Source organism: Paroedura picta, chromosome 3, assembly GCF_049243985.1.
Source record: "Paroedura picta isolate Pp20150507F chromosome 3, Ppicta_v3.0, whole genome shotgun sequence".
Lineage (NCBI taxonomy): Eukaryota > Metazoa > Chordata > Lepidosauria > Squamata > Gekkonidae > Paroedura > Paroedura picta.
The window spans coordinates 138,906,767-138,923,996 of record NC_135371.1 but is presented as its reverse complement, the minus strand read 5'-3'; the positions used below and the strand labels follow the sequence as shown (position 1 = coordinate 138,923,996).

At 48.3% G+C, this 17,230-nt stretch overlaps 1 protein-coding gene and 1 long non-coding RNA gene across 10 annotated transcripts in view; one reads left to right on the top strand and one right to left on the bottom strand.

Annotated features, from left to right (window-relative positions):
• Positions 1 to 17,230, top strand: part of BAHCC1 (BAH domain and coiled-coil containing 1) — a 136,354-nt gene that overhangs the window by 4,177 nt on the left and 114,947 nt on the right. For 3 of the 9 annotated variants that reach the window (XM_077328260.1, XM_077328261.1, XM_077328262.1), the window contains exons 1-2: positions 9,966 to 10,190; positions 13,818 to 14,197. In XM_077328260.1, coding sequence (XP_077184375.1) covers positions 14,032 to 14,197 — 166 coding nt within the window. In that variant the 5' untranslated portion in view covers positions 9,966 to 10,190; positions 13,818 to 14,031. Of the gene's footprint in view, positions 1 to 2,639; positions 2,656 to 9,965; positions 10,191 to 13,817; positions 14,198 to 17,230 lie in introns of those variants that run through there. The other 6 variants (XM_077328257.1, XM_077328258.1, XM_077328259.1 and 3 more) reach the window with 5 other exon arrangements.
• LOC143832998 (uncharacterized) lies at positions 11,280 to 13,820 on the bottom strand. Its single transcript, XR_013229484.1, has 3 exons — positions 13,564 to 13,820; positions 12,673 to 12,717; positions 11,280 to 11,489 (listed from the first exon to the last, which is right to left on the bottom strand). It is a non-coding gene; the product is annotated as an uncharacterized LOC143832998 (long non-coding RNA).

Here is a 17,230-nt window from a genome sequence, read left to right as displayed (position 1 = left end):
CCCTCTGCCCTTACCAGATTGGACCGAATCCCAAATTTGGCTCAGATTAGGTTGTCTTGGCTCTAGACAGGGTTGGTGGGTGACAGGAGTGACCCCAGCGCTGTTTATTTCTATATTTACAGGTAGTCTGGAGTGAAGGACAAGGGCGCCTTGTGTGTGTGCGTGTGTGTGTGTGTGAAAGTGTCCTGATCCTGTGCCAAGATGCACAGAGTCAAATTCTGTGTGCAGGGAAGCTACATTATTATGTTATTTATTTATTTATTTTACATTAATCGACCCCTTACCACCTCTGCCCAGGAAATGTTTGCTCCAAAATCTGATCGCTTGTGATATGCATAGGCAAATTCATTCTGTCTGTTCTTTATTTCTGGAATGGGTTGGGGCAGGGGGAGATTTGGCTACACCTGGTGTCATTTATTAAACTAGTTTTAATTTAACCCAGATGGGTTGGTTCCTTGATAACCTCACACAACAAACACATAGAATTATACTTTCAGTGTGTGAACACACTGAGCTATATTTAGCTACAAATTACAACTCTGCATTTAACAGGGCATTAACTAAGGGTTTTGGGGATGAGGAAGGCACCACTTTTTTAAAGGCGGGGGGGGGGAAGGAGATTACTAGATTTGATATGATTCCATGGCGAATTTGGGTGCAATAAATCCACACCTCCTGATATTATTTCATTAGGCCAATAACCTTTTTAAAAAGTTTGCCCGTCTACATTGGTATATATAGAAAAGGCGAGTGGCAGCCAGAATGAAGCTACCTCAGTGTGTATTTAAACACTGTGTGTGTGTGTGTGTGTGTGTGTGTAAAATATACCTGCACTAAAATTCTTTGTGGGTTATAAATGCTCATTGCCTCTGAGCAAAGACCGAGCCCTTATTTGTTAGAGATCACTCCTTGCTGTGAGCAAAAAGAAAGAAAAGAAAAAGATAGTGTTGGAAGCAGCCAGGCCTCTCTTTTGAGATTAAAAATGTGTTGTAGGTTTGGTATACTATCGGTCTGTCTGCCTCTATAAACTTTATCTATGTAGATTTATTTGATTCAGCAATGTGTAAGTTCCGCCTAGTATATGCATAAAGAATCCAGCTAGAATTCCTGACTGGTGCACAAAACATTCTGGGTTTGCCGGGGGATCTCCCTAAATAGATCTATTTTTTTGAAAAGGGAGGAATTTGATGGCTTAAATATCCTGACCTGGTTCGATGAAAAGAGAAGCCAAAGCTGATCTTTCTAGCTGGATCCCACTCTCCGCCCCTCCTCCTGGCAGTTCTTTGGCCTGTCCACATTTCCCTTCATTATCACCCCCTCCCCATGCACACACAATACACCTTTTCTCTGTCTTAAATAAATGCCCCCTCTTTCATTTCCATTTCTCAGTTGTAAGGCCCACTCTTGACAACCTCCATAAATAATGCAGCACCTAAAGTGTCCAGGTTTTAGTCCTTCACCTTTTTAAAAAATTGTGAATACTTGGAAGAAAGAGGAGGAGTGTTTGGAGAGAGTTCGAATTAAATCACTGGTGGATTCAGGAAACTCGGAGGGCAGCAAGGGCCAGAAGATTGAGCCGGAGTTCCTTTTGGTCCTTGGTTGGTTTACTACGAGGAGGAAGGGGGTGGGTAGGGATGAAGGGAGATTAAATGAACGGACCCAGCTGCAAGAATCTCTCCTGCCCATCTCACTAACTGGGCGACTTTGGCCACCGATTCCAGCCGCTTCTGCCTTTCAAGCTTCCTGGGCCCTGGATGGGGCCAGCTTGGATGGGGCCAGCCTCTGGCTTTGGAGCTGGCCCAGCTCGCAGGCCCCTTTGTATGCCTTAGGAGTCCACTGCGGAGACAGGGCAGAGGCTAACTGGGGAAAGCGGCCAAGCTCTCTCCCCCCCCCTCCCCCGTGCTAGCTCTCCTTGAATTCAACACAAAAACGAACAATTCGCCCATGGAATTCCAGCATTTACTCTGCAGGGTTTGTTTATCATCTCTATGAAATAAATATTAAACATATAGCTTTTTGAAGAAAATCATGGCTAGCCGCCTGATATCCTTCCGGGGTGTTTTGGAATAAGGAGGGGGGGAAGGCCACCCTCGGCCCCAGGCTTTGACCTCCGTAGGCGAGGCTGGGCTACGGCTCCTGCCCAAGGAGACACCGAGGGAACCAACGCAATTCTCTGGCTTCCGGCCCCTCTTCTTTCGCTGAAGTCGCGAGGCGCCCGTGCTTCGCGGACCGGGCAGGACATTTCAGATCCGGGCGAGGGAAAGGGGTGTGCGAGGCTCCAGGGCTGGCGGCCTGGCGGGCTGCTCCAGTTTAAGGAGGCAGCCCAAGCCTCGCGGGCCCAACTGCAAGCGCCCCTCGCCGCTGGCCTGCGCCGTCTTCCCTTTGTCCTTGTCAGATAAGGCGGGAGGGCAGGCGGCCGATAAGCCGGCCAGGGGGCCGCGGGAGCTCGGCCGACAGACTCCCCGGCGAGCGGCGGCCGGGCCCCGGGCGGCGAGAGCGAGGCCGGCTCGCAGACAACCTGGCGCGGGAGTCAGGCCGTCTCCTGCGGTGGGACTCAGCGGGCGAGGCGAGGCTGGGCCGCGCCAATCGGCTGGTGGGCGGCCGCTTCTCGGCTGAGCTGACCCGGGGCTGGTCCGGGGGGAGCCCGGTCAGCGGGTGAGTTTTCGTGGCTTCGGATCCGGCCCGAGCGGCGTCCAAACGCAGCCGGCGTTTCCCGCCTTCCCAGCCGGCCATCTCCGAAGGCAAAGGGCAGGGTCGGGGAGCGGGGCGCTTCGGTCCCCGCGGGAGAGAGCCCGGGGTTCGTGGGTGGTTTTATGCCTTGTTTAAAGCCGCCAGGAGCCTGTTTTTTAACAAGTCCTACGAAGCAGGGCATGTTCGCGGGGCTCTTGGCAGCCACAGCGCAGCACGTGCTGAGCCCCTCCCCCCACTCTGGAAGGGATCTGGCTGACGCGGCGGGAGGGGGGGGCAGGGATCGCGGAGTGGGTTCCTGCCGGGCCCGAGATCTGTATTGTCTCTGCTGGAACACATCCGGAGGACTTTGGCTGTCGGACCAGGGGGCTGGCTGCAGAACCCGCAGTCCAGTATCACTCTGTTTAAGGTCGCTCGAGCTTGGATTCCCATTTGGGTTTCTCGAGAGTAAAGCTTAGGCTCGTTGCCCCCCTCCCCCAGGCAGTTCATCGCAGGACCTAGCACGTTGGAAAGTTTGTTGAGTGTATGAACTGGTCCAATTTCCACCTTCCTACCACTTCCCCCTGATTTCTGGCAAAGGTGTGTATGTGGGTGGTGGGGGTGCGGGCTTCAGAAGAATCCAGAATTCTTTCCAGCCAAGAAATGATTTCTCATTTGCTCCTTGACCAAAGGGCCCACGGAACAATGAATCCAGCCCAAACAATTGAATTAGGCAAGGCACCCAGCATACAATTACCCAAATGCAAAGATTTGCACACACGCACACCTCCCTTGTCGGGCAATTGGTGCTGGGTTAATCCACAGTTTTATCTAACAAAGGGTGGGGGTCCTCCTTGCTCTCCCTCCTCCTCCTCTCTCCCAAGCCCTCTCTTTTCCAGATGGAGAAATATTAAATTGCAATATTTTAGCACATTTCCCTGGAGAGTGAAGGTTAGCTGAGGTCCAAGAATTTAAAATGGCTGCAGATTCATTTGGACATGAAAAGGAGATGTTTACTAGTTGGCCACCTTGAGCAAAAGGGCTGCAAGGGGGAAAGCGTTTCCCTTCTAACCCATTGACACAGGTGCTCTCGGAGCACTGACTCAAGCCGGGAACAGGCAAGCTGACCGCGCCAGAGACTTCGCTAGCATACATAAAAATCCGTTGATCAGCAAAAGGAGGCCGTCTAGCCCTCGACCGTGGAAAGGGGTGTCAAGGGCCACGATAAACGGGATGTGGGATGCAGCCAAATGCCAGTGTGTATTTCGTCTGATTTGCCTTTGGAGGCCAGCACAGGAAGCTTGCTAGTCCCCGGCAGAGCTCCCAAGATATTTCCTTGAGTTCCCCATCACAATAGGGGCAGCCTTCCCCTGTTAAACTTCAGGGCATTTCCAGGAAAGCCAGCCAGTCCCCCTTGATTTCAACCCTAGCCTAAGACAGGTTGGAGGGAGGGAGGGAGGGGGGGCTGCCTTCGGCTGGACACGCTGATCCTGAACAGGTCATTCCTGAGGAAGGGATCCCACTATTTTCACTTTACCTAGAAGTGCGTCCCTTCACACAGCCTCCTACAGCAAGACTGCTGGAAGGTTTCCGAAAGACTTGGCCTTTAACCGAATAACCTAGCGGCTGCCAAGCTGGAGAAAGAGCCGAAAAAGAGTCAAGAGCTTATTTGCAACCAAGATTCCTTGAGAGGGTTAAAACACACAAACACACACACACCAAGATTTGCTGACCAAACAATATTTCTGGCAACTGCCTACAACCGGAGTGGGGGTAGTTTGACTTTTAAATCTAGCCGTGGGAGTTGAACCAAATCTATTTAATGTGTCCCGAGATAAACAAAGTTAATTCTCTGCCAGAGACTGGTCTATAGTCACGGAGGCCCAAACACACATTAATTGCAGGCAGCCCAGTTCTACAAGGCAAAGCTTACCTACAAGTAAGTAACAGCTCAGTCCAAGCCGACCTACCTAGGCTACCTCTAGGGCCACGGATCGATCCCTCCCTGCCTGCTTCCTCCATTCCCGCTCACGCCCTTCAGTCCCTCTCCTAAACCTTGAGGCTTTCAAGACACCCCCCCCCCCCGTTATCAAAAAACCCCATACAAACAGCAAAGGTAAGCATCCCGGAGAAAAAAAGGGGGATCCATCAGCAAATCTGTGGAGGGGTGATTGTCTGATGCGCTCTCTGAAATATTTATTTCAAAGTGCATTGCCCTGGTTCTCTTGGAAGAGAGGTCTGCGAGATACTGAGGCTCTATCCCTTTTAAATTAAAAACATTTGTTAGCTCTGGACAGATTTTAAAAAATAGAGGGAAGGGGAGAAACTGTAACTTCTGCTGACAGTGCTGTGGCCCATCGAGACGGCGCCCCCCCCCCAGTCTCCCGGTAGCAGCATTCCCTCCCTTCATGTGGAATATAAAGCGATCTTTTTTTACACCCCCCCCCCCCCAATCCGTGTAAGTGAGCAGGCAGAGCACGAGCGCACTGGTAATTTGCCAACAGACCTCTGGTTTATACACCAGCCCTGTCTAAAGTTATTTGCTGTAACAACTGTTTTGAAACAATAAAAGAAAAAAAGGGGGGAGGGAACCCCCACCCCGTTTAAAAAGGGAACGGAGGAAAGTGAGTGGAGTGGGGCCGGGGAAAGGCGAAAAAAATAACCCAGCCCCCCCCTTAACCTTTACTGTCGACATCACAGTTATTTTAAAGAGCAGTCTGAGGATGGTGGAACTGACATGTTTTGTTTTTAAGATTTGTTTAGAACAAATCCTAAAATGATTCTAATCCGGAAGTTGTGAACAGCTAAAAGGATAAGAAGCAAATGCAGAAATTCAGGATTCACGGGATTAAAAAAAAATCTTGGGGGGGGGGTCAGTTTCTTTGCTATGGACCATCGCTGACTAATTCCTTCCCCTTTCTTCTTCGAACTGGTAATAGGGATTCTCTTAAAAGTTTCTCATGGGACCCTCTCCTTAAAAAAGAAAAGACCGAAAACAGCACACACCCTGCCATCCTGGAGTTCTTGCTCTTGCAAGCCCCTGACTATCCCTATCCGCAGTGAGTTGCCTTCGGCTGGGAGATGGAAAGTGTCAATCAAGCGACGCTTCAATGACCAGGGACAATCCCCTTTGCTAGACTGGCCTTCTTCGAGAGCAATCAGTCACTTTGCATTAATTACCCTTCCATCCAGTCCCCGCTGCAGGGCAACTGCTGCTTTCTCGGAGACCTGGCGCATTCATTACACAGCGCCACCTGAAAGAACGGACAGCAACTCGCCTCCAATGCCTCTCCCCCTCCTGCAAACAGCGGAAAAAGGGAAAGAGACTTTCCGAGGAACTTACAGCCTGCATTGCAAAGTTTTGCTTATTTATTTCGCTTCCCCTCCCCAACTTGGTTAGGGCTTTTAAAGCTACAAATCTATTGCTCAGTTGCTTTTCAAAGAAATCCCCACAGAACCAAGGAGGGTCTTCTTCAGTGCAGTCCAACTTAAGACCTTAAGAAGAACCTTAAGAACAACACCATCCCACTTCATATAAGTTAGGCCGTTAACTCCCCCTACCCCCCCCCCCACACACACACACACAAACACCCTTGCTGAGATTTGGCTCAATGGTTGTGGAGAAATCAGACAGCTTTACTCCCGAATAAGTGCGTGCGTTCAAAAGGGGGACGTTGTATTCAGACATTGGAGACGGCATCTCCCACTGTAAAGGGTAGATATATCACTATAGTGCCTGAAGGGAGCTAGTCTGCTTTCCCCGCTGATATGTAGGGAGGCTGGGGCACGTTTTTCTTTGGGGTTTTATTATGAGCTAGGAAGCTTCCCTTTGGGAGTGGAGCGCATCCCTCGGGCTACAGGACCCCCTGCAGGATGTACTTGGGGGGAAGGGGCGACAAAGTACTTAATTCGAGTATTGTTGAACTCTTGACTCAGGGGTGTGCAGGAAGAAGAAGACCGAGGGTCGATTTCGTCAAAGTGCCCAACTTACACTGGGGGAGGGATCAGGGGGCGGCAGCAGGGAAATCACAACCCTGGGAGTACAAGAAAGGAAGTGTTTGTGGATGCTGAGATGGACTGACTGGGCACCAATTTCTTCCTTTCCTTTCCCTTCAGATTTGGTCTGAGATTATTAGAGGGGGCTACGTGGAGATGTTCATACATCAGGTCTATCTCCCAGTAGAAACGAGGGGTGAATCCAAAGTTTCTTACTTTTAAACTCTAACCTCTGATTGAAATGCAAAGGGTTTACTTTGAGGTTCAGCACTGTGTGTGTGTGGGGGGGGGAATTAAAATCTGTTTGGAACTTCTTTAGATTTGTGGCTGTTTTGCCGTTTTAAAAACCGGTTTTTGCATTAAGGCTAAACATTTCGTATAGAAAGCCATCGCCTCAATAACTTTTCCAGGATTCGAGTGGGGGTGGAGCGGGTCTTTTTGGGAAGACAACCTACATCTGAAGGCCAGTTCAGCTGAGCTCCTTGTGACACAAACTGCACGCACACACACACACACACCAGACCATGTCCGAGCTGTGGGCCTGGATAGATGGGCACATTCCAAAGATCAACACACAAACAAGCTGATAGTTCCCTAGCCTTTCTGTGCATGCATGTCACATGTGTGCGTTTGTCCCCATAATGCCATAGTAGAGAGATCGGCTGTGTATCACGGTGAAGGGACCAGCTGTGCTCAGGTCTCCTTTCTTTCCCATCACTTTTTAAAATAAGAGCACACACGCCTTGACTTTCCTCTTCAGGAAGACCCTCCCCCCAATAAGGTCTCTTTTCAGAATCCCATTTTTCCTTCCTAATGTATTCCTCAAGAATTCCTTGTTTGCACATCTTCAATTTCTTCTACTACTTGGCCTCCCACAATTCGGAGTAGCTCTACCTTCTTGATTTAATTTCATCTGCGGTTTAAAAGCGTTCCCTTCTTAGGGATTCGCTCATGTGCGCATGCAGGGTATTTGAACTGGGTCTTCGGTTTCCTGCAGTATTTGACCCTTTTAATGTCCAATACAAACACAACGCTACTAACCGAAACAGAAACTTAGAAAGGCCAATCGCCGAACAGCTGAGGTTCCCCCAGCCTGGCTGACAAGTTTGTTCCGTTTTGCAGTTTTCTGGGCTTTAAGAAGAGGTGGCTTCGGATCTGCCCCCTTTATCTTCAGGGTGAGAAATGCATGGGAGATATATATGCACCCACTATACACGGACTCTCGCACACACATTTCCTTGTTTCCTCTGTCCAATTGGCTCCCTTGGTTAATGAATAGCTCCATTGTAATCTAATATCTCCTACCGGTGATTTTGATTTACTCTGCATTTTCAAATCAACTGAGCTCCTTTTCATTTTGAGTCGATCCTTCCGATCGCCGAGCTTTCCTGCAGCCGCCACGGCTCTGTGACTCGGCGGTCTTTCTTTCCCAGCCTCCCTCAGCCCTGGTTCACTTCCACGCACATGCCGCACTCGCAAGAAGCAGGGCGTTCTCCCCCGAAACAGTCCCGAAGTAGGCGCCTTTCTTGAAGCCCAGAAGGAAGATCGTGGGACCGGCTGCCAGTCTAGCTGCTCGCCTCTCCGCCCCGATTTCCAGGAGCTTTAGCACGGCAACAGAAGCCGCTCCTTACGCCTCTCCTCTCCTCACTCGGTCTCTCGCCTTCTTGTACAGCGGATTTCTCTCCCCCCCCCTCCGAGTGCTCCCCTCTGCAATAAACTTCCCGTCTCCTTTGCCACCCCCCCCCAGGCTGCTGCAGGAGCCCCGATTCGGCAAAGGGAAGGAGAGGCTGAACGGCACCCCCTCCCCCAGTGCACCAAAACCTGCCTGGAATGAATGGCTTTGCTTTTTTCAGACTCGCTAATAGTGATTCAGTCCGTTTCGCCTTTTCTTTGCTCCTTTTGATCCTCTCCACTCTTTGACCTTCTTTTGGCTCAAGGGACAGTGGGTTCTGCCTCGGGGGTGGGGGGTGCATTGGGGGTGTGGTGCTGGAAACAGTCCCCAGCTTATCTCCTTTCATCAAACCAGCCCCGGGCCCCCCTGCAAACCGCGGGACCAGTAATTGCTTTTTTCAGGCAGCCCAGTGCGGACTGGCGAGCAGCCAATCAGCGCCTTGTTTACACTGGGTGATGGACAGCGGGATGGAGGGCTGCCAACCAATCAAAGCGTCTCTTGGAAGTGGGGAAGGGAGGGCTGGAAGGAAGAGGGGGGAGAGAAGAAACTCAAGGGTAAGTGGTTAACCTCTACAATGCCAGTGCAGAATTGGCTGGACAGCGCGCGGCCTTTGCTTGTTAAAACGGGCTCTGGGATGTGGGAATACAGGCAGGAAGAAAGGAACTATGCAGCGTTTAACTAGTGCATGGCACCTGAGCAAGAGGATCTTATGATGACGAAAAGGACCATCAAGGGGAGAATCGTGATCGCTACGGGTTTGTGTTTTCGGAAAAGAAAATGCGCTGGAATTAATTTTTCTTTGAAGCCGTGTGGGGGATGAGTTTAATGGCGGTGTGGGAGGGAGGGAGAGGGAAGCAGGAAAGGAAGAAAAAATACATCTCCATTTAATCTAGCCCACGGGGGATTTTGCATGTGTCTTAATGCGGAACACAGTAAAAGGGCTTCCCTGAGTCTGGCACATCACGCACTTAACATGGTTGTCATTCGATCTGTCCTCCCTCCGCCCGGAAAAAAAAAAAACCTTTCCTTTCGGACCCAACTCCGGAGACATTTTTAAGCGCTGAGAGGTAGCAATGAAATACAAGGGAGTGCTTGGGGACCGATTCGACCGTAAATCTCTTTCACGTTTGTCTTGCTTGCTATCAGGCGCACATGTACAGGCCACAACACTTTCCTTGCACTGCTCTGTATAAGTACCCCGTTGTGATAACACTGCTAGATTGCAACGCACCGTCCGGTCTAGCAAAGTGAAAGAAACAACAATTAATAACCCTTCGCTGATCGGCGGTGGGTGAGGGCTGGAGCAACTACTTGGCAGGACTCGTATCTCCGCATTTTGCTAAGCTCCCCCCTCCCCCGGCCTCCCTCCCTCCCTCCCTCTTCCTGTTGCTGCGTGTCTCCTCCATTCAGCAGCGCAAAGGGAAGCTGGGCGAGAGGAGCCGCACAACTGTAGGGACTTGAATTAGGCGCCATTGGGCTGAATAGTAGCCCTGCTGCTCTCTGATTGGCAGCTCCCTGGCCCTACGCCAGCCTATTGGGAAGCCTGTTTACGCAGGGAGAGTGGCACGAGCTTATTACTGTAGAGGACCAGGCGGCCAATCAGGGAACGTCCTCACCCTGAGTGAGTGGCACGGGCTTATTAGTATGCAGGGAGAGTTGCTTGCAGGACTGAGCTGCGAGGTTGGGGAAGCTGGAGCCCGCGACAGGGTCTTTTTTCCTTTCTGCAAGGAGCAGCAGCCAGTGCATTTACAGTGCAACAGTCAGCACAGTGCAAATACCAATAGGAATACAACAAAGTCCCACTCACAGATTTAATTGTATTGGGTTCCCTGTGAGCAGAGAAAACACCCCACCAGTAAGTAACCGAAATTTATTTAGTTTTTTTGTTCGAAAATGAATATTTATATTTTTAGATTTTATACATACACACACAGTGACGGTGGTCAGTTCTGAATTATACTTTATTGTGAATACCTGGCAGAAATTTAATCTGAGATATTTTTCTTTCTAAAGGCAATTCAGAAACCGACCTGATTAACAATTGTCTTTTTAAAAATTCCATACCTCAATTTATAACCCCCCTCTATTTTTGTAGGCTAGATTGGGGAAATGGATACACATAGTATTTCTCTTTTTAAAAGACAGCCGATGAGTGTGTGTTTCTTTTAGAAAATTGTTACAATTCCATGGACATTTTGTACCCAGCTTCGGTTAGTACTAACAAAACGAACGATTGTTCGCATATTTCTTACTGCTAGTCTAGGGTATTGAAAATGGAGCTGTGAATGTGTGCTTTGCAAGCGAAACAAGCAGAGGCATTGTAATATTTTTAAAAAGGAATGTATGCAAATCTGTAGCCACCATGTTTAAAATTAAATCACAATAGGTAGCTGAATGCGAGATATAGGGTTTTCCGGAGAGTCTTATTAAGAGTCTTATTAAGCTCTTTGAATTACAAAAAAAAAATAGTTAATTCATCTGTCTGTGACCGAGCACGTTGATATTTACATACGAGAAAGCCATTAATTTTTTCAGTAAAGAAGATGACGTGGCTGTAATATTGGAAGGGACATAGCTGTTCAAATGTAAAGGTTCATCGTGGCTTGTTTGGTTTGCTTCAGGGTACGACTTTATTCTCTCCCGAGGAAGCGGATCTGGGCTTCTCGCGGAACGAGGCGGTTGGGCTTTGTGTTTTCTTGCCTCTCCTGCCTCCCCCCAGATCCCTCTCCCGGTCTCTTTTCCCGTCTCGGATCACACGAGCGTTTTGTTCAGATGCGCTCCGAGGACGTTTGGCGATGGTGCTGCCGCTAAAATAAATCCACACGAGAAGCTTCGCTTGTTCGGCATTCCCCCCCCACACTTTTTTTTTTCGTCCAAGAGAGACGTGGGAGGGGGAGAGCAAGAAAAAGAGAAGAGTTGGAAGTGGGGCGAACGGAAAAGGAGGGGGAATTCTCCGGTCGGAACCGACCCCTGCGATTTCGCCGCCTACCGAACCAGCTCGACGAAGGCTTTCCCGGACATGCGGGCTGCAGTCCCCTCTTCGCCGGGCTGGAGAAACGGCCAGCAAGGCTGAGGCTTCCTCTTCCGTTCCTCGGCCGAGGCCTGAGAACAATGCGCCGCATGTTTTGAACACCGGACGGAGCTTTAGTTCTTTCTGCATCTCATCGGGAAAACAAATTTCTATCAAAGAGCACGCTCCGAAGCACGGAAATCCGGTGACATTCTCGAGACTTGGCTATTTCCTCCCCCCCCCCTCCGCCGCCGCACCCCATTTCTCTCCCTCTTCCTCGATGTAAACAAATAAAAAAGGAGATGGCACTGGAAGCGAACCCGGTAAATTTGCAAGATCCTTGAATTGCTTTGCAACGCCCCAAGTCTCCGGCTCTGAATTAGTATCGTATTCCTCTTTCGGCAAGGGGAGAGGCAAACCCGGTTTGATCGAAAGCTGCATGCAACAAGACTCTCCCCCCCCCCCATTCTCTTGTGAATGGACCTGGAAATCCCCAATGCTGAAGACCGCCCCCCCCCCATTTACCAGAACTGGAAAAAGCCTTGAATTCTCCCTTTTCTTTTGGGCTTGCCAAGATGGACAGAATCTTGAATCAAAGGGCTCTGCCTTACAGAGAACCCTGGAATTGTAATACTGAAACTTTCCATGGCCCTAGATTTGTAATTTCCAATCACTGGGATTATTTCTTGAGTCTCCAGCTGTTTTTTTTTTAATGGGAGGTTGTTTTTTTCTCTTCCTAAATAGAGAGGGCTTGTTTTCTTTTAAAATTGATATATAGAACCCCGCACTAATTGAAGCAGATTATTTATTTTGGTTGATTGTTGTGGAGGATATCCCCATTGCCAAAGGGAGGGGGAAATCTCTATAAATGCAAAACAGAAAATATTTCTTAGGTTTAGAGAGAAGAGATTATAATATCCAAAGAGGGGAGAGTAAAGACAGCCAGTCCTTTTGTATTTAGCTGTAAACCAGACACTTCATTGTGTGCCAAACCATTTATTTACAATGCAAAAGGTGTTTGTATATGAGTACGTGTGTATGTACCTGTGTATATATCTGTATATATATATATATCTATTATCAGTTGTGCAAATATATAGTCACTTAATATAATATGTTTCAGTTATGGATTAAATCAAACACCAAATAGTTTGGGACTGTTAGATCTGGAAGCACTGATTCAAGCAATTTCAACACGGTAGTCAGTAAATGGGAAAAACCCATCCTAATTGCTTTGATATGGTCAAAGTATATTAAGATTTGTGTGTTTTTAAATTATTCTCTCTGTCTTATACATAATTAACAATTATGCTCCATATAAACTTACCTCTTATTTAGGCGTAAGAGTGCATCCCTTGGACAATTCAGGGTTCTGGAAAAGATCAGTTGGGTAGAATTTAAGTGCTCAGATATATTGGGGGGGGGAGGGGTCAGGGGGGTTGCAGAATTCTCATCTCCCAAACCAGAAGCATTTGGTTTTCTCCATTAATATTGCCCTTTCTTTGTTTATGGAGGAGATGCACCTTTTTGTAATCAGAAGCCAATGACTTGTTTAGTAAATAAGAAGAAAGAGGTGGGGAGAGTTATTTCCCATTTTGGCTTAATGCTAACACTCTGGGCCAAAAATGCCTTACGTGTAAAAGGAATGAAGGTACAGGAAGGACCTTACATAACAGTTTTGTCTAGGAATACAGTTGTAGGATATAAACCTCTGTCCTTAGAAGAGGAATGTAGGACTTTGCCAGTAAGGTGTCTGCAGGGAAAAATTTATTTCTCCATTGAGTGACTTTAACGCAGCAAGCTCCTTTTCCTAGGTTGGGGTCTATCTAAGGCTTCTTCACAGCAAGGCAATCGGTTTTGTGATGAAGAGGGGTGAGATAGTGGGACATCGGCTCTTCTCTAAAAAATCCCACCCACTCATTCAAAACGCTTTCAAAGTCAGGCACTCTAATCTTAATAAACCAGTAGATTGGAAAAAGCAGGGTGGCTCCATCCCTCTCAGAAAAATAAAGGAATCCTTATAGGAGTTTTAGTCCTCTGTGGTGTTTATCTGTGAATGAAAGTGAACGATATCAAAAAACCGATCCGCTGTGCAGAGAATTCCTCGGCAATCTAAATGTCTCAAAAATACTGAATAATAATAATAATAAAGCTAGAATTCCAGCCTCCCCCCCCCCCGGTGGTTAAAAACAAGAGAAGCCGCTTTCTTCGTACCGACCTAGCGTGCCTGGGCATCTCCGGGGCGGTGAGAGTGGCGATGGCTGCCTCTCGTCTTTTCAGACTGCCTTTTGCCCCGCCTGGCCTGGCGACTTCGGCCTTGGGCGCCGGCAGGAGCTGCTGCTTTAAGCGCAGCCATCGCTTGGGGGGCGGCTGGTGGCGACGCGGCTGCTTCTCCGAGGCAGAGGCCTGCGGAGCCCCCTTGGGCCGGGCAGCTTTTCTCACGCGCTGTTTCTCTCGCTGTCCCCTCTGCAGAGCATGAGGCCGGATCCCCGGAGCCAAGAGCAGCGGCAGCAGCAGCAGCAGCGGAGGGCCGTCGGCGGAAGATTACCGGCCTCGTGCTGAGAGCGGCCCTGCCCGCGCCGCGCCTCGCCTCGCCCGGGGCCTGCCGAGTGCCCTCCCCGCCGGGCCTGCCCGCCCGTCCTGCTCCTGGGCGCCGAGGCTTCGGCGGCAGGAGCGCGACCCCGGCATGGATGGCCGGGAGTTCGCGCCGCCGCCTCACCTCCTGGCCGAGCGGGGCCACCGCCACGGCTCCAGCCGCCTCGCTTCCGCCGGGCCCAACGCGGTGCAGCACGGAGGGCACTTCCCGCCCGGGAAATACTTCCCCTCGCCCATCTCCATGGCGACGCACACAGGTCAGTGGGGGCTGCGCGGGCCGGGAGCCGCCGGCCGGGCCTGGGAAGGAAGGGCTAGGCCGGAAGGGAGGGGGCGCGCCGGGGGGCAGGGGGGCTCGCTTTGTGTGACGGGCTCCGGCGCCCCATCGATCCTTGCAACGCGGCGCAGAAACGATGCGGGAAGCGGCGAACAGGAGAGGCGGGAAACGATGCGTTGCAGCCACGAGCGGCTCCAAGGGAGCGGGCTGTTCTTGCCAGGGCCGTCATTTTTCGTGTCGTTTAAATCCCCCGGATCTCTCTCTCCCTTGCAAGGCACCCGCACAGAACACCCGGAGAGCCTCGGAAACAATGGCCTCAGCTCGCCCTCGATTTGTGCGGAGCTTTCAACACAGATTCCGCCGCCCGCCTAAATGGGATGACCCGGACGGGGGGGGGGGGGCGGCGGCAGGCTGGCTGGCTGGCTGGCTGGCTGGCTGGCTAGCGAGGGGAGATCGGTCTTAAGTCAGCCGGCTGGGGAGGGGAGGGGAACGAAGGCCCCGTTTGTGCAGCGCCGTCCATAAAAGCCCTCTGGAACGCGGGTTCCGAAATGGTCCCTTTGCCTGGGATCTTCATCCATAAGGCCAGGGCCGCACGTGCAGTTTAGCATTGTTGTTATGTGCCAGCGGAAGGGGTTGTGTGTTTCCAAGCAAATCTAGATAAACGCGGATGTAAAGGAGCGAAAAATAGGATTCTTTCGGTCCCTCTCCCAATATGGCAACTTCTTTTGTTTATATATATATATATAGTAAAATAATGTAGTAATATGGTAGGTAGATAGATAGATAGATAGATAGATAGATAGATAGATAGATAGATAGATAGATAGATTCTCACACACAGTTATTCATAAATAGGCTGATGAAAGGCGATTTAGAATAAGGGCTGATCCAGCCCCCATCCCCACCTCATCCTTGCTGGAACTAAAGAAAAATACTCTCATGGAGGTGGGGGGGGGAAGAAACCATTTTTCTGCATTAACGTCCTTAAGAAATTCTATTGCGTGAACATGGAGGCACTTTCTGACTGAACAAAAAGGCTGTTATTTGCCAGGGAAGGGTGAGCACTGAGGAGCCGGCTGTGTGCTTTCAGATTAGGGGTAGTTGTATGTGCAGGGTTAGCATTAATAGAGCGGGTGGTGTAAGACTAGAAAATCCTGTTTCTATATAAAGCCCTAGAGTGTCAGGGTGAGAATGGGCTTGCAGTGCATGTGTTAGCTTTAACAAGTGCTTGTGGTATCCTGCTAAAGATACAAAGTTTGGCAAGAAAAATGGAGGGGGGTGTTTTCTGGGCCAGGTTCTTTGGTGCTTGTCTATGGCATTTCTTATAATCAATGAATTGTTAGGGAGGGGAGGGGTGCCTAATGGCTGGAATCAATAAGTTGGATTGCTCCACGAAAAAGAGAGTGAACACAAAAAATGAAACGTCCATTGTATGCACATACGGCTTAAGGTTCCTGAGAGCCCAATTGCAGATCGCACTGGAGGTCAGATACTTATTGACAAATATTGATAGGGCCAAGGCAACAGAAAAAATAAATAAAAACCCCATATGTTTTGAATGCAAAAACTCATGATGGGGAATGTGTGAGAAAATGCTGAATAAGGAATAATGGCTTTTTGTCTTATTTTCTGGACAATTCGGATGGTGTTTCCTAAGGGTTTTGATCTAGCCTTACTGCAATTAGGTTTTGGAAAGAAATTTTACTAATGAGGTCCTATCTGAATTAGATGGTATGCTTTTTTTTAAGGTTATTTGGTGACCATTTATATTTGGATTTTTTATTTGGTACAAACTAAACAAACTATGCATTTAAGCCAAAATGTATTTCTTCCTTCAAGGTCTATGGTTGAGATTTCAAATTTTGCAACAGTCTCTGAATGAATAGTGTGTATCCTTGTGTAAGTAATTTCTGTTGTATAGATGTAATCTCAGATTCACAAAACCACATGCAAGCACTGATTTTTTATTAATTTGCTTGATAGCTCAAAAAAGTGTGTTCTCCCCTTTTTGTTTTCCTCTAAACTCAGTAGTAACAGCTATTATTGCTAGTTTGATGAACTGTGAATACTAATAAAATTATATCTGCTTTAATGGGATTACAATTAGTATGTGGATTAAAAAAGATGGCATGAGAGTGGACCAGAATGGGTAAAATTTGTCAACTGAGAGTACAATCAAACATTTCTTTCTTACAAAGACATATACAAATACATAATGACTAGTGGCTTTTAGCATGATGAGTTTTTAAAAAGTGCTAACAAATGCAACAAGCTCAACAAGCTACATACACACATACTTCTAAATGGGTTTTATTTGAAATAATAATAATTGAACCATGGATTTGCAGCTTTTTTCCCAGCCTTTTTTTTTTTTAAGAAAAACCTTCCTATTTTTTGCTTAAAGAAAAACCTTTATTCCTTGAAGAGCCCCTGGGGAGGGCGGTATATAAATATAATAAATAAATAAATAAATAAGATAGGTTCTCACTGGTGTGAAGTCTTACAGAAACTGTCTGGTTTTAGTGACAGTGGAAAGGAATTAAAAAGTGCAAACTGCAAACCCAGGCACATTGGATGAAGAGCATGATTTGTGCCAGTCCTTATGCTTTTCTTCCATGGTCTGGATTCATCACCCCTCATCCTGCTTCTGAGCCATTAAAAAAATCTTGCTGTAGTTCTTTTATTAATTTTTCTTTCCCATTTTTTTTAAATAATTTCTTTTCTAGTACATTCATAATTGGAAATTCTGTCCTTACCATCTTCAAGGTTTGTATTTAACATTGTTCTGTGAGTGAATGTTTTGGGTGGCTTTTTACTTGCAAGAGAGAAATGGACATTTTCCATAGAATCCATTATTGACACAATCTTGACACTGGTGCACAATTGCTATACACAGAAATCCCATTCCAGAACCAGAGGTTATAACATGAATATACAGATTAGACTGTAGGGGATCTCTTCCATGGGTTTTTTTAAAACTGTTCCGTCTGTGCAGGTATAGAAAGCCTTCTTATCA